Source organism: Sus scrofa, chromosome 1 (assembly GCF_054392235.1).
Source record: "Sus scrofa isolate SSC_HxYL_T2T_F1_AM1 chromosome 1, Sscrofa_HxYL_maternal_Yorkshire_Landrace_v2.0, whole genome shotgun sequence".
NCBI lineage: Eukaryota > Metazoa > Chordata > Mammalia > Artiodactyla > Suidae > Sus > Sus scrofa.
The window spans coordinates 202,300,411-202,315,589 of NC_139383.1; the positions used below are offsets into that span (position 1 = coordinate 202,300,411).

Consider the following 15,179-nt stretch of genomic DNA (forward strand, 5'->3'; position numbering starts at 1 on the left):
GCTGGGCAGAGAGGGTACAGCATTACCTTCTTGAGAGTGTCCAGGGAGCTACTTTGACCTCAGGCCCACCTAGAAGATGACAGTCAAGTCCTGGACCACCTCTAAAAGTCCTTCTTATAGTGCAGTGTAGATCTGAACAAAGTATGTCTCTTCTTGGCTCTTCTTGGCTCAGGGACTGTCTAGGATAAGCCTGCAGTTGGCAAGGTTCAGAACCCACACAGGACATGGAGGAAGTCTGAAAAGGCTTAGCTGGTGTGGTCTGAGACCATTGGCTAAGTTTTGATCTTTGCTTTTTTAATTTTTCATGTTGTCCGTGCCTTCCATCAGGCTGGCTATGAAAACGTTGTCTGTGTCATACTTTGGTCAAGCTCAAATTACCCTTAGAGGCAACATCCTTGTCTAGAGCAGGAGCTCCCTCTGCAAAGGCAGGACCCTTAAAACCTCATTTGCCAAATGGAGAATATCTTTTGGAAATACAGAACATTAGAACTGAGGGTATTGAGGCCCAAATAGGAATGGATGATTTTCTAAGCCTGCCAGCTGGTTAGTGGAAAAGCTTTGCCTTGGGTCAACATCCTGGACACCCAGGTTAGTACAGCTTACGTGACACTAGATAATACATGAAACCATTTCGTGGGCACCCAGAACAGCTGAAAAAAAAAAAAAGGATGTTGGGGAAGTGTGTTCATGAAAGCTGGCGCTGAGGGCAGACTGGCTTATCTAAGTATCTTACCCTGTCAGGCTTTTTATTATCTTCCAAGACTTGGGCTCAAGTCACTGGGAGAAAGGTGATATTAAATTTTGAAGGCTCTCAGACATTCACATAAGAGGCCCTCAGATTTTGATGGGTACCTCTGTTTTAGGATTAATTTTAACAAGATGACAGTGGGTCCAATTTGCTGTGGCCTGGATGAATAATTCACCTCTGGTATTTTCTGAAAATCGGACATCACTCATTGGTGTTCCATCATAAGCAGCACTGTTCGGGCCATTAATTCTGGTGATGATTCTCCTTTTCAGGGGGCTATACAGTAGGTAGCTGATGGGATCTTTTCCCCTGTTGAAGTGGTTTACAGATTAAAATAATTCAAGAAGTGCTATCATTCTTTGTGCTTTGTAGGTCACTCAAATGAAAATTTAAGGACCAATGAAGCAATCCACATTTATCAGGGAAAGAGCAGCCCCTGGTGTTAAGAAGTCCTCAGGAGGCCAGGTTGAACTCCAAGTGACTGGAATAACTTACTCCAGGTGCTCTGAAAATGGATGGCCCGCATCTGCCTGTGTTGAATGTCGATGCACCTCCACACAGTCATGTGCTTTATGGTAGCAGCACCCACAGACTCACACTTACACCTGCAGAGACACCCAGAACTGTGGGACCTGTGTGGTAGAGAAAAAAAAGTGCATGGATCACTAGTTAAGCAAACATGGGCTCCCATTCCATTCCACCAGCCAATGTTTAGAGCTAATCTCTTTCATTCTCTGGATCCTAGTTTCTCCATCTGAAAAATGGGGATAATTGTACCAGCTCTTTCATATTTTAGTAAGGATTAAGTGAGATCACGTACAGGAAAAAAAATGAATAGCATACAGCAGGGCTTCAGTAAAGGCCACTTTCTTTCCTTTTTTCCTTTCCCATCACAATCTAACAGCTGCTTGGGGATTTGTTTCCACTCCCCAGAAGGTCTGCAGGTCAGAAACTTATTTCACAGCAAAGTGGTAAAGACCCAATATGGCTGCTGAAGACCATGCAGAGAGCGAGGGGGTTTCTTTGGCTCTTCCCTTTCCTTAAGCAGATGCATCTGCTTCTCAGCAAAAAGTAATCACATCCCTCATCCCCAGAGGGAAACTGACTTCTGAGACGTTTTTAGGTGTTGGGTATCATGGTAATAATAGTAATAGCTTCCGTCTCTTGTGTTTTTATTACGTGCCAAGCATCACATTAAGTGCTTTATGTTTCTTTCTTTCCACAGGCTTATCCATGGTGCAGGAATGGGTAGTCTCAGTGCAAGGAGACTCAGGCCTGGAGAAATGAAGATGCTTTTTAATAGAGTTCCACAGCTAAGAAGAACTGGAATCACAATGTGAGTCCCAAACAAAATCTTCACTCTTAATCAAGGGTCCCAGCAAAATGGAGGTAATCCACCTTTTCATTGATGTAGCATGTATTGTATCACATTTATTGTCAATATCGCATCGGCATCGATATTGTGCATTTTAAAATTTTGGACTCTGGCATGGCGTAACTGACATAGGTATTAGATAATGTTTGTCTCCCTCTCTCCTTTTTGTTAAACTGTATGTAAATAATGTATGTTATAAATTGTAGATAAGTACTACTCAAAGTGTATCTCAGCCTCACTGGGCATCCTCCTAGAAATGCAGATTCAGGCTCCGCCCCAGGCCTGCTGAATCAGACTAAGGAAGGCAAGGGTATGCTCAGGGATCTGTGTTTTAACAGGGCTCCAGGTGATTGGAAGAATGAGAAACATTAGGATGGATATTTCTTTGAACCACTAGGAATAGAGGCCTGCAGGAAAATGGAGAGTTTAAACCCCTCTTCCCCTGGTGGAAGGAGCCAGTCAGCTGGTGGGATGTCCCTGCATTGTGCTGAAGACCTTGCAATGCTCCTGTTTTGTGAGGACCCAGGACATACCTGTTATTTTGCTGAGAGCTGATAAATGAAGAATGAACCATCCGTTTCTTCTTTGATCAAGACGCACTTCATAACCTTTCCATCCAATGACAATGGCAGCAAGCATGGCCATGCTCTGAAAGATTTAAATACTCAATTAATCAATGGAATATTCCATTAGTGGGATAATCAGTTGCCACTGCCCTGATCTATAGTTACATCTCAGCTGGGCCTCACAAATTGATTCCTGATGAAGTTCTAATTGACTGGACCATCTGATAACGGGCCAGTTGGAGTTTATTGAAATAGCCGGTGAGCAGTCCCTGGCGGGGCCTTCCTTAGGGAAAGGCCGGGGTTGGAAGAGGGGCAGAGAAACATAATTTATGCCCAGCTCTCACTATATCTTCTCTTGGATACAGTGTTTACGAGTCCCGGGTGAGGGGTGAGCGCTCACGGCTGGAGTACTGGATGAGACAGCCACTCTGAGCCCATCCCCTGCCCATCCCCATGGTGGCCAGAATGGGATTTGCCCAGGAACCCTTGGGGTAATGATTTGTGCTTAAGAATGACTCAAGGAACTTAGAATGTAGAGTCCCGGACCTTGTATCAGGCGTTCAGACTAGAAAGGGCCTGGGACAGGACCCAGGAATCTGCATTTTGATAAATTTCCCATTGATCCCAATACTGGTGCTCTCCAGACCCCCCTTTGAGAAATACTGCATTAACAGCTGGTGGCGTAGAAGCAGACTGTGTATCCAGGTCTCTGCTTCCCCAGGGATTCAGTTCCTTAGGCTTTGTGTGTGGGGACAAATGGGTATGCGCACTCTCCAAGCCTCCCAACCTCTTCGTTGCCTAGCACCCCTTTCATTATTTTTTTTTCACCTATTTTTTCCTTCCAAATAATCTGCATTTACTGCTAATGGATTTGCCTTCACATTTTGATTACTCAAAGACACATATAACAAAGTATATAATTAAAAGAGTATAGTATCACCTCTATTTGTTTCATTCACTCATTCACTGGTAATTTTCAGACATCTTTTAAGGATTATTATGTGGCAGGCATTGAGGATATCTTTTTTGAAAAAATGAAATCAGGAAAATACACGGTTCCCAATTGCAAGGAGATCATCCTTCTTTGGGGAGACAGGCAAGAAAATGAAGTGTAGCATTAGAGGTAAGTAAAGGACCCGCTCTGTGACTGCAGGTAATTTAGTAGGTTTTGTTGCAGGAAAAAAAAAATATATAACACCTGTTAGGTATTTGGAAATTTGAAAATAATTCCCAGATTTCTGTATCCAGGTTTAAGAACTAAGAAATGCAGGCCCTGTCAGCTAAAGATGCCCCTGGGTGGTCTATGCCTGTGCCTGGGGATGGCTTTTCTCTGCTCTTCCTGGGGGAACCTGTAGACACTGGGTGGTCTTAGGGGGCCAGATTTATATATAAATGATCCAGAATTCTGTGTATCTGAAAAGGAGCTTGGACCTATCCCCACTATGAAGGAAAAGGCACTGAAGAAATTTCATGCTGGGGAGAGACATGATCAGATTTCAGATTTCTCCCACTTTCCATTTCTTCTTTGTTTTCTCTCCTCCTGCTCTTCTCTCCCTCCTCTTCTCTTTCTTCTCTCTTAATACACTGTTTTGTATATATGCAGCTTTAATTTGTGTTTAGATAGAAACGCTCAATGTTCTTTTTGTGAAAATACATTCTGTTGTTTTGGATGATGTGGGGCAGAGTTTAGAGCCTCAGAATGTCTTAATCTGACCTGGAGATACTGAATGTTTTAATTCCTTTAGACACAACCCTGCCCCAATGTACCACAGAAGACTTTTGGTAGACGGAACCTTTAGTGTGGTTTAGCATTCTGGTTCCATTTCCTTTGTCATGATGTTCTGCTTCTGACAGAAACCGCCAACTAGGACAGAGAATGTTCCTGGCCATGCCTTCGGTCATCCACTGTTTGTTAAGTGTGAGGTACCACGGTTGATGTGACTGTCATTAGGATGTGGTCTTGGCCTTCAGAGGTCCACACGCTGGGATAGAGGCCCCAGGTGGGTGTGGACCCACCAGTGAGATGTGAATGGGCATTGAGGAGCTGAATCACACAGTGGAAAAGGGTGTTCCCCTTTTGGACTCTTTCTACAAGCCTTATGATTATTTTAAGGTGAAAGTCTCAGTGTGGCATCAGTCCACTTTTAACACCTCTCTAGTACTTGCTAATCTTCCTTTTCAGCAGAGAAAAAAATAGCAAGTCTCAGGCTCAGAGCTTAAGACAGGCTACAGATTCCAGCCAGACTTCAATAAAATTGTTCAGTTTTCATTGTATTTGTCTTCTGTTTGTGGCTAGTATGATGGCTTATTTTATTCGTCAGCTCCACCTGGGCACAGTCTGCCCAGGCATTTGGTTGGATCTCATTCTCAGTGTGTCTGGATGAGATTAACATTTGAAACAGTGGACTGAGAGTGAAAATGAATGGCGTCATGGCGCAGTGGAAATGAATCTGACTAGGAACCATGAGGTTGCGGGTTCAAGCCCTGGCCTCACTCAGTGGGTTAAGGATCTGGTGTTGTGGTGAGCTGTGGTGTCGGTCACAGATAAGGCTCAGATCCTGTGTTGCAGTGGCTATGGTGTAGGCCATTGGCTACAGCTCCAATTAGACCCCTAGCCTGGTTGGGAACCCCCATATGTCACGGGTGTGGCCCTAAAAAAAAAAAAAGAAAACAGTGGACTGAGGAAAGCAGATTGTACTCCCTTCCATGGATGGCTCCATCCAGTCAGTTGGGGCCTGAATAGACCAAAAAGCTGACCTCCCTCAAGCAAGAAGGAATTTCCTCCTGCTTTACTGCCTTGAACTGGGACATTAGTTTTCTTCTGCCTTCAGACTTGAACTGAAACATCAGCTTTTCCAGGGTCTTGGGGCTGTTGGCTTTTGGACTGCAATTTATACCCTGTACTCTTGTCAACAAATCCTGGGACTTGTCAGCTTCTGTAGCTGTGTGAGCCAATTTCTTACAATAATTGTCTCTCTCTCCCTCCCTCTCTCTCTCTCTCTCTCTCTCTCTCTCTCTCTCTCTATATATATATATATATATATATATATATATATATATCCCCCCTGTAGAACCTAAATACAGAAAATAATACTAGTATTCCATTTAAGAAGCTAAATAAAGTGTCCTTATTCAATACATTTATTTAAATAAAAAAAGGAGTCAATTTAAGGAAAGATATTAAGTAAATGATAATGGAGGTCACACATGGACTTGACAAAAATGGTGAAAACGGTTTGAGAAATGCAGAGGTTAGGGCAGGGATGCAAAAAGCCATGGACCTAAGCAGGAATGAGGAGGGTTTAAGAGGAGAGGCTGAAATTCTGACCCCTTGTCCCATCCTCTGGGGGTAGAGGGAGGCACAGATGACAGGCAGGGAGGCTGGGCTCTGTGTCCAGAGCACTGGATAAGTGAGTGAGGGTGTTAGGGTGTAGTGACTGCTCTCACAGTCATCTCACATCTCAGCGGTTTACCCAGTCAAAGGTCATTTCTTTCACGCTCACATTCGTTCTTGTAAAGGGTAGGAGAAGAAGAGATGATTCTGTTCTGAGTCCCTATTCAAGGGTCAGATTTTGTTCAACATGGGCTCCATAGAGCAGCACCATCCTGGAACTTTCCGGGATGATGATGAATGTGTTCTGTACCTGCATGTCAATGATCAGGTACTTGACATGTGGTTAGTGCAGCTAAAGAACCATATTTTTAATTTTCATTTTAAGTAATTTAAATTTAACTTACCACATGTGGCTAGCTGCTACCATGTTAGGCAGTGCAGTCTAGAGCCTCATCCTCATTTGCAATAATCCAGGGAGAGGGAGAGGGTGAGACCTATAAGACATTTTATGGGCTGGGCTTGGAGAAGAAGTACAGAAGTTCATCACTTTCTCCCATTTTCCACTGATCAGAATGCAGTCATCTGGTTGCACTATATTCCCCAGAATGAACCCTAAGTATGTGCCTGGAGGCAGGGGGAACAGATTTGGTGAGAATCTAGCCAGTCTTCCCCTGCAAATTTGGCAGAAGGGAGTGATGGTCTGAGGGTAGGTGTTGGGCATTGACATGGTCCAGGGCATCAGAGAGGTTGGGTTGCTGGTGGGAGAGTTCTAGTCCTGTGACTGAGGGACAGGGTGTGGGACTCTAGTCTCTGGGTAGAAGGAAGTCAAACCTGGAGGATGTGGAGAACTGAGAGTATAGACATGTCTGAGATCTGGAAAAAGATGGGTCTCATGGTCAAGGCAAAAGCCCACCGGAACAGAGGCACGGATCAGAGTAGCTCACTGGCAAACTGGCCCATCCCCAGGTCACTGCCTGTAGGAGGGCTCCATGGGCTTCTTGTATTTCCTTCCCTTCTGCTGTTGCTCAGAGAGAGGGAAGGGCCCAGAGGGCAGGATATGCCCAGGGTTCTAGCAATAGGGAAATGCATGGCAGGAGTGCTGTGGAGTCAGGCTGGTTATCTCAAGGTGAGTCAGGGAGGGGAGAAACTGCAACTTATTCAACAAGCAGATAGAAGGTATATCGTGGGGAAGTGAAAAACAGGAGATTTTGAGGTAATTGTTTCTACAGCGACACATTTTTTTTTTTTTTGTGACGGTGGACTGTGAAAATTTTATTTTATTTTTTTTAATATATTTTTTTAATTTTACCACTGTACAGCAAGGGGGTCAGGTTATCCTTACATGTATACATTACAATTACATTTTTCCCCACCCTTTGTTCTGTTGCAACATGAGTATCTAGACAAAGTTCTCAATGCTATTCAGCAGGATCTCCTTGTAAATCTATTCTAAGTTGTGTCTGATAAGCCCAAGCTCCCGATCCCTCCCACTCCCTCCCCCTCCCATCAGGCAGCCACAAGTCTCTTCTCCAAGTCCATGATTTTCTTTTCTGAGGAGATGTTCATTTGTGCTGGATATTAGATTCCAGTTATAAGTGATATCATATGGTATTTGTCTTTGTCTTTCTGGCTCATTTCACTCAGTATGAGATTCTCTAGTTCCATCCATGTTGCTGCAAATGGCATGATGTCATTCTTTTTTATGGCTGAGTAGTATTCCATTGTGTATATATACCACATCTTCTGAATCCAATCATCTGTCGATGGACATTTAGGTTGTTTCCATGTCCTGGCTATTGTGAATAGTGCTGCAATGAACATGCGGGTGCATGTGTCTCTTTTAAGTAGAGTTTTGTCCGGATAGATGCCTAAGAGTGGGATTGAGGGGTCATATGGAAGTTCTATGTATAGATTTCTAAGGTATCTCCAAACGGTTCTCCATAGTGGCTGTACCAGTTGACATTCCCACCAACAGTGCAGGAGGGTTCCCTTTTCTCCACACCCCCTCCAGCACTTGTTATTTGTGGATTTATTAATTATGGCCATTTTGACTGGTGTGAGGTGGTATCTCATGGTAGTTTTGATTTGCATTTCTCTTATAATCAGCGATGTTGAGCATTTTTTCATGTGTTTGTTGGCCATCTGTATATCTTCTTTGTGACACAGTGACACATTCTGATGCACTAAGAAATCAAACTTTTATACTCTAAGCTATTTTCCAACTAAGAAATGTACAAACCAGACACCTGCATCTCATCTCCCAACCTCATCCCTTGGTCAACCTTCACCCTTAGGGTGATTAACAGGAATGGGATGGGAATTGGGATAAACTGGGACTCAGGGATTTTAGGCTTAAACACAGCTGAGCCAAAACAGTTACATTGCAAAGGCCATCAGATTGGCCAAATGAAAATGTCTTGCCTTTCTTCCTAGGTACTAAGTGTGGGCATTTTTGTGGAGGAGGTGACACCTGAGCAGGGCTTTGAAGACGAAGTGGGATTTGACAGGTAGAGATGGAAGGGGGATGGTCTAAGCTAAGGATCTGAATGAGCAGACTCACAGGAAGGAGGAGTGTGGATGTGTGCACAAGAGCTGGGGAGTAGACCGTTGGCCAGGGGTGTGTGGGTGTGGAGAAAGATCCAGCTGGAAAGATTTGCTGGGGGCAAGGCTAGGAAAAAGCTGGAATGTCTGTCTAAAAGCATCACCTTTGGAGTTCCTGTTGTGGTTCAGTGGCAACGAACCCAAGTTGTATCCATGAAGATGAGAGTTCTATCCCTGGCCTCACTCAGTGGGTTAAGGATCTGGTGTTACTTAATCCTATGGGTTAAGAAGAACTTCAGTGTAGGTTGCAGTTGCAGCTTGAATCCCACATTGCTGTGGCAGTGGCATAGATCAACAACTCCAGCTCAGATTCAATCCCTAGCTTGGGAACTTCCTAAATGCCACACCTGCTGCCCTGAAAAATAAATACATACATACATAAATAAATAAATAAATAAATAAATAAATAAATAAATGAAATAAAAGCATCACCTTTATTCTAGAGGCCATTAGAGACATTGAAGGGTTTTGAGCAAGACACTGGCATAACCAGCCTGGGCTGGACTGGTGTGAGATGAATAGTGTGAGATGTGCTAAGAGGCTACAGGAATAGTCTGGAGAGAGGCCTGGAAGAGCATACTGGCAGAGGCAATGGAGGGGGCCGTGTGTGTGTGTGTGTGTGTGTGTGTGTGTGTGTGTGTGTATGCGCACGCGTGTGCTAGGGGAAGTGGGGAGAGGGCTAGTCATTCAAGCCCCTAATGCAGAATTTGCTTTAACATCACAACAAATAATGCCTTCATGTTCATTCTGTGCTTGCTTGGCCATGCCTGGCTCTTGGGTATATGGACGGGGAAACAGAGCAGCAGCCCTGAGTCAGATGAAAGCCCAGTGGTGAACAGGTTAAATTCCCCCGACAACCCCCCTGCTGCCTTGCTGCCTGAAATGGCAGCTTGAACGTGATAGAATTGGGTGTTTTGCATCACATTACAGGACTGCCTGTGCGGGAGGCTATTCTTTCAAAAGGAGGAATTTGGTGGTTAAATTTGAATTTATGACAGCGACCTGATTCTTTTCACCAAGGCCAGCTGGGGACTCGGGGAGAGAAATTTCCTTTGCCACCAAAGGCTCTCCGTGTGGAAACCTAATGTCGCTCCAGCAGGAATAATAGGCGTTCGTACAGGACTAAGAAGGCAACAATTTCCTCATTGTGTGTGTTTCTGTAATGGCTGGAAGAAGCCCACTTTCCCTCCGAAGATAAGTGCCCAATTAGAGAGATTTCAGAGAGGGGAAAGTCTTCAAGGTACTTGGTTTTCAGGGCTTTTTTGATTCACTTTTTCTTTTTCTTTTTTATTGTGGTTTTAATCCCAGATGGAACTGGCAAGAAAAGGCAGCATGATATCTAGGCAAAGTTTATCTCCTGCTCATTACGGCACAAGGAGAAGCTGGCAGGGCCTCCTGTCCTCCGGCATGAGTGGGTTATAAATGCGCGGGTTGGGCTGGAACCACCCAAACACCTACTCCTAGATTTGCAGAGAAATCCTGGTCTGATGGTCAGCAACACAAATAACTTTACCTCCAGCTTCAGCACCGCCCTCCGTACCTCTGAACCCACAGGGATAAGCCCTGACCTCAGGGCAAGTTCCCACAAACATCCAAGTGCCACTTGCTAGGTCTTCTTCAGCCTCCTGCTCCCATTTCTCAAGTACTGACCAGAGACGTGTGATTCATCATCATCTGGAAACGTTTCCCTGGAACCTGAGTGCTGCTCTGTGACTCTGACAAGTTTGCTTAGCTTATCTAAGCTTCAGTTTCCTCTAAAATGAGGGTCTTTAACAAAAATCTTGTTCCTGGGGCTGCTGTAAAAAACAGATTGGTCTGGGGGGATGGGGTGGGTAATGACCTTAGGAGTCAAGGTTGGAAGGGGCTGGGACCTTCTTCTGAGTGACCTTGAAAGAGTGGGCAGACATAGCCTGGGTTTGGCTCTTGGCCATAGTGCCCATGAGCTGTGGGACTTGGAACAATGCATCTCAGCTACAGGAACTGAATTTTTTTCCTGTAAATAATGGCAGTAATACTAGTACCCAGGGCATAGGGAGGTGGGAGGATTGAATGAAGTAGATGACATTCAAGAACAGGAGGAGCCAACGCATGGCACTTGGTACCTTCGAGGTGCACTTCCATAACTTCCCGTATGTGGCCAGTTGGCCAGGCAGACAGACAACATGTACTTGCACCTGTGGCACACCCGCCACCATGCCAGGTCATCTAGCCCAACTGGGAACACAGAGGTGTGGTCCCTACCGAAAGAAGCACAAGGATGCAGAGCAGAGACATTGTCTGTGAGACACACACAGCCCAGAAGAGAGGTCAGGAGGATGGAATGTTCCTGGGAGCAGCTGCCATCTGCCTGTGGAGCCAGGTCCTGAGCAGGGGGCCGGTAAGGGTGAATTGGGGCTCCCTTTGAATGGGGTCTGAACCAAGAGGCAGGAGCACCTGAAATGCCAAAGTCTGCCCCCCGGGAGTACATGTTGGAGGCCTCAGTTTTCCTGGCCCAGGCGGTCTTAAAAGGAGATGCTCATTGCCCACGCCCTGCTGGTCCCAGGGAAGAGTGGGTGCAAGGGCACCCCTAGCTCCCTGCTCCATGGCTGCTGGGCTGCCCCCTCCCTGTCCCATTAGCCTTGGGCAGGCATTTTGTAGTGGGCATCTCTTCCCATTAAGTTTCCCTCCCAGACCTGCATTCCTGAGCAGCGCAGCATATGGATGGAATCCACAGGAGGCGGGGGGAATGGGGAGGGGTGTCCAGCCCCAAGCATATCACAGATGCCCACAGAGAGCTGGGGAGGATTAGAGCAAATCATTAATTGTCATTAATATGCTGGGGCTTGACAGCCTGGGTTTATTTTTACACCAAGGCCCAGACGTGCCTTGCACATGTCCCTGGGCGCTCCAGGCTTTGGGGAGAAGGGAGAACTCGTGGCACTTGTCATCTGCCCATCTCTTTGGGGTTGGACAGCCTGCTTTCAGCTTGGCTTCCTGGTCTGGCAGAAACCATGGCTTCTGAGGGCGCCTGCCTTCCTCCCCTACTTGGCCAACTCCCTGCCCAAGAGGACCTCACAGCTCATGGACTCACCTGCCAGGCCCTAGAGAAGCCTGTTCAGAGAGAGGATGAATGATGTCACAGGTGCCATCAAGAAATGCATTGAAGGAGTTCCCGTTGTGGCGCAGTGGTTAACGAATCCGACTAGGAACCATGAGGTTGTGGGTTCGGTCCCTGCCCTTGCTCAGTGGGGTAATGATCCGGCGTTGCCGTGAGCTGTGGTGTAGGTTGCAGACGTGGCTCGGATCCCGCATTGCTGTGGCTCTGGTGTAGGCTGGTAGCTACGGCTCTGATTAGACCCCTAGCCTGGGAATCTCCATATGCCGCGGGAGCAGCCCAAGAAATAGCAAAAAAAAAAAAAAAAAAAAAAAAAAAGACAAGAAATGCATTGTTTTAGAAAGAAAATGCTGTGCAGTAAGACTTTAAAGGCGGTAATGTCTCTGTGGGCTCTGGGCTGCCTTTCCTTTCAAATGGTTGTGTAGAACCTGAGTGTGACTTCAAAGTCAACCTGGTAGCCCTTATGAGAGCTGACCGTTCTAGTCCAAGGGGCCGGCAGTGTCATTGCTGGTGGTATCTTTGAGGAACAGTATTCTACAGGGTCAAAGTCCCCACAGGGGGTCAGCGTGAGGTTCCAGGAGGCCGAGGGAAGTGGTGTTGAGCCTTTACTCTGTGCCAGTGCTGAGCTGGGCCCAGAGACAATGACTCTCAACTGAGAGCAGTGGGGCTGCTCCACAGGTTGTGGGCGGGGGGGAACTTACTGTCTCTACTTCTTTCATCCTCCTGCCAGCTCTCCTTTCAGTGCTGTTGCCTTTCCCCTTTTTTTAGCTTCCTGTGGCTGCTGTAACATCACCACAAATATGATCTTACAGCTTTATGGGTTAGGAGTCCAACTCGGGTCCCTGCAGGGCTGCATTCCTTGCTGGAAGCTCTAGGGGTGAGTCTGTTTCCTTTTCCAGTTCCTAAAGACTGCTGCATTGCTTGGCTCGTGGCTTCCCCCATCTCCAAAGCCAGCAGCATGGTATCCTAGTGCCTTTCTTCATGCCACAGGTCCCTCTGACTCTCCTTTTCTGCCCCCCTCCTCCCCACGGGAGGACCTGTGTCTATACTGGGCCCGTCCAGGTGACCCAGCATTGTCTCCCTACTTTTGGCTTAGCAGATTAGCAACCTTGATTCCATTTGTAATCTTAATTCCTATTACCCTGTAACTGAATATTTTCACGATTTCTGAGGAGTGGGATGAGGCTATCTCTACAGGGCTGTTATTTGCCTACCAGGGTGGCGGAGTGAAAACCAGTTTGGCAGTATTGTTATCCCCTCTTCGGTGCACCAGTGTGTGGATGCAGAGTCCCTGGTACCGTTGGTGCAGAGGCTGGAAGAACACACTCATGCCCTAGAGAAGGAGCCCTGCAGGGGGCGGGAATGAGAGTAGTACCCAAGAGCCCTTCAGGGCTAAGGGCTGTGATTGAATGACATTGTGGTGGACTGAACTGTGTCTCCCCCAGATCCCTGTGTTGAAGTCCTGACCCTTAGTGTGGGCATTTGGAGGCCTTTAAGGGGGTAGTTATGGCCTAATGAGGTCATGATGATGGAGCCCTAGTCCAGTAGGACTGATGTCCTTATAAGAAGAGGAAGAGACACTAGGGATGTTCATGCATTGAAAAAAGGGTTATGCGAGGACACAGCCAAAAAAGGTAGCTGTCTGCAAGCCAAGGAAAGAGGGCTCAACCTGCTGACATCTCAGTCTTGGACTTCCAGCCTCCAGAAGTGTGAAAAATAAATTTTTGTTACTTAAGCCACCCAGTCTGTGGTACTTTGTTATGGTAGCCCTAGCAACCAAGACACCCTGACTCGAGCAGTGTCATCTTTGTTGACTTCGCCATCTTGCCAGGCTCAGCGCCTGTGGAGAAGGTTTATTACCTGATGGCTCCATTGGCCCTCCCCCTCCCTTCACTCTATATTCTCACATCTCCCTTCATCCAAAGGTGATCTGTGGAAAAAACATCACTTTCTCTGCCTTCATTCTTGTGGATTACTTTTCTGGCTCTGGGAAGATTTATTGTGATTTATTTGAAGGTAATCTTGATGAAACCAAGAGCTACACATATCTGGACATCTCCTGGACATGGTTTATAGTGAGTGGGAAGGGTCAGGAGACCATTGTGAAGGTGACCTAAAACACTAACAATATGAATTTACTTTGGATCTCACTTTTCTTACCTTGAAGCAAAGAAGCAGGGTTGGAACAGGGATGGCAAAGATCAGGATGAGCAGTTCTAATCAATCCTGAGTGGCTGTGTGGGACTGGCAGGAAAGAGTCCTATGGCCAATTAGCCATGTCTGCAAAAGAGTGCTGGAGGAAAAGGAGGTAGGCTGGGCTGCCATCCTAGAATCTGAGAAGTTTTAAGGTTTCTTCCAGCCCCAAGTGTCTAAGACCCTTGTTAATCAGAGGTTCATGCAGACCTAGGATACAGTGTCCCCTGATACTGTCCTGGAGCCCTGTCCCAATCCTGTGACCTTGGATCACCCAGCCCTTGCACAGCTGCTGCTGTTCCTCTCTCGTTGGCTCTTTCCTTGCCAGCACCTTTACCAGGTCCTACGGAAGCCCATTGTAAGTGGCCCTCTCACTGCTAATTAAGGTGTTTCTTCTGAGCTCCATTGTTCAGCAACTCACATTTCTCTTCATCCCACAGCCCCAGGTTCCCACTAGAATCCAACTCCAATTTCATTAAGATTTGCTCTGTTGCCAGTGGCCATCAGCTGAAGATCAGCATTGGGCTGGAACATTGCTGGAGTCCTTTGAAGTTAATCTTCACCACAGATCCAGTGGGGAATATAGGGGGTAGATTTTTATCTCTTCTTCTCCTTCTTTTTTTTTTTTTTTGAAGAGTGATCCTTGTATGTGTATGTATGTTTTTTCAAAGAAAGCATTTCAAATGCTCATTAGGCAAAAATATCTATTTTACATACACTGTAATTGTCCTACCTAAGATGAAATATGTTATTTTTCTTAAGTAAAGCTACAGGCAGTTTATTAGCAGAGCTAATTAACCCACAATCAGAAACTAGCTCACCTCTAATCACAACCTGCTTGCATTCTTCGCAGGCAATGTGGTGGTGCTACAGCACTTATATTTATAAATATGTGCAATGCAATATGAACTATATTTATGCAGACAGCATCCATTTTTTAGCCACCAAATCTGACCTACCTAAAACAGATGGTGAGAGAACTGGACCGCAGATCTGGGGCTGGAGGCTGAGGTCCCTCATCTCTTTAGCCAGAGTCCTTTTTTAACCTTTCAGCCTGTTAGGTGCCTTTTCCTGGGTGAAGGGTTGTCTTGTGTATTGTTATTGCAAGGTGGCTGTCTCCTTGTGGGTTAGTGTCAGCCTCTCCCACACCTCCCTCAGTTTCTACTGCAGAAAATGAATAGAGGCATCCTGGACAAGGGAGGTTAGTGGAGGAAAGTGGACAGGTTGGCTGGGGCTTGAGCAAAGGTCAAGCCTGAAGGAATTCCTCC

At 46.1% G+C, this 15,179-nt stretch overlaps 1 protein-coding gene across 3 annotated transcripts in view; it reads left to right on the forward strand.

The window, feature by feature from the left end:
• MRPL46 (mitochondrial ribosomal protein L46) overlaps positions 1-15,179 on the forward strand; it is a 201,877-nt gene that overhangs the window by 160,541 nt on the left and 26,157 nt on the right. For 2 of the 3 annotated variants that reach the window (XR_014841573.1, XM_085018813.1), the window contains exon 4: positions 1,974-2,084. Coding sequence is in view for 2 of the 3 variants with exons in the window: in XM_085018813.1 (XP_084874939.1) it covers positions 1,974-2,035 (62 nt within the window). In the remaining variant the exon portion in view is untranslated. Of the gene's footprint in view, positions 1-1,973; positions 5,361-15,179 lie in introns of those variants that run through there. The other variant, XM_085018812.1, reaches the window with a different exon arrangement.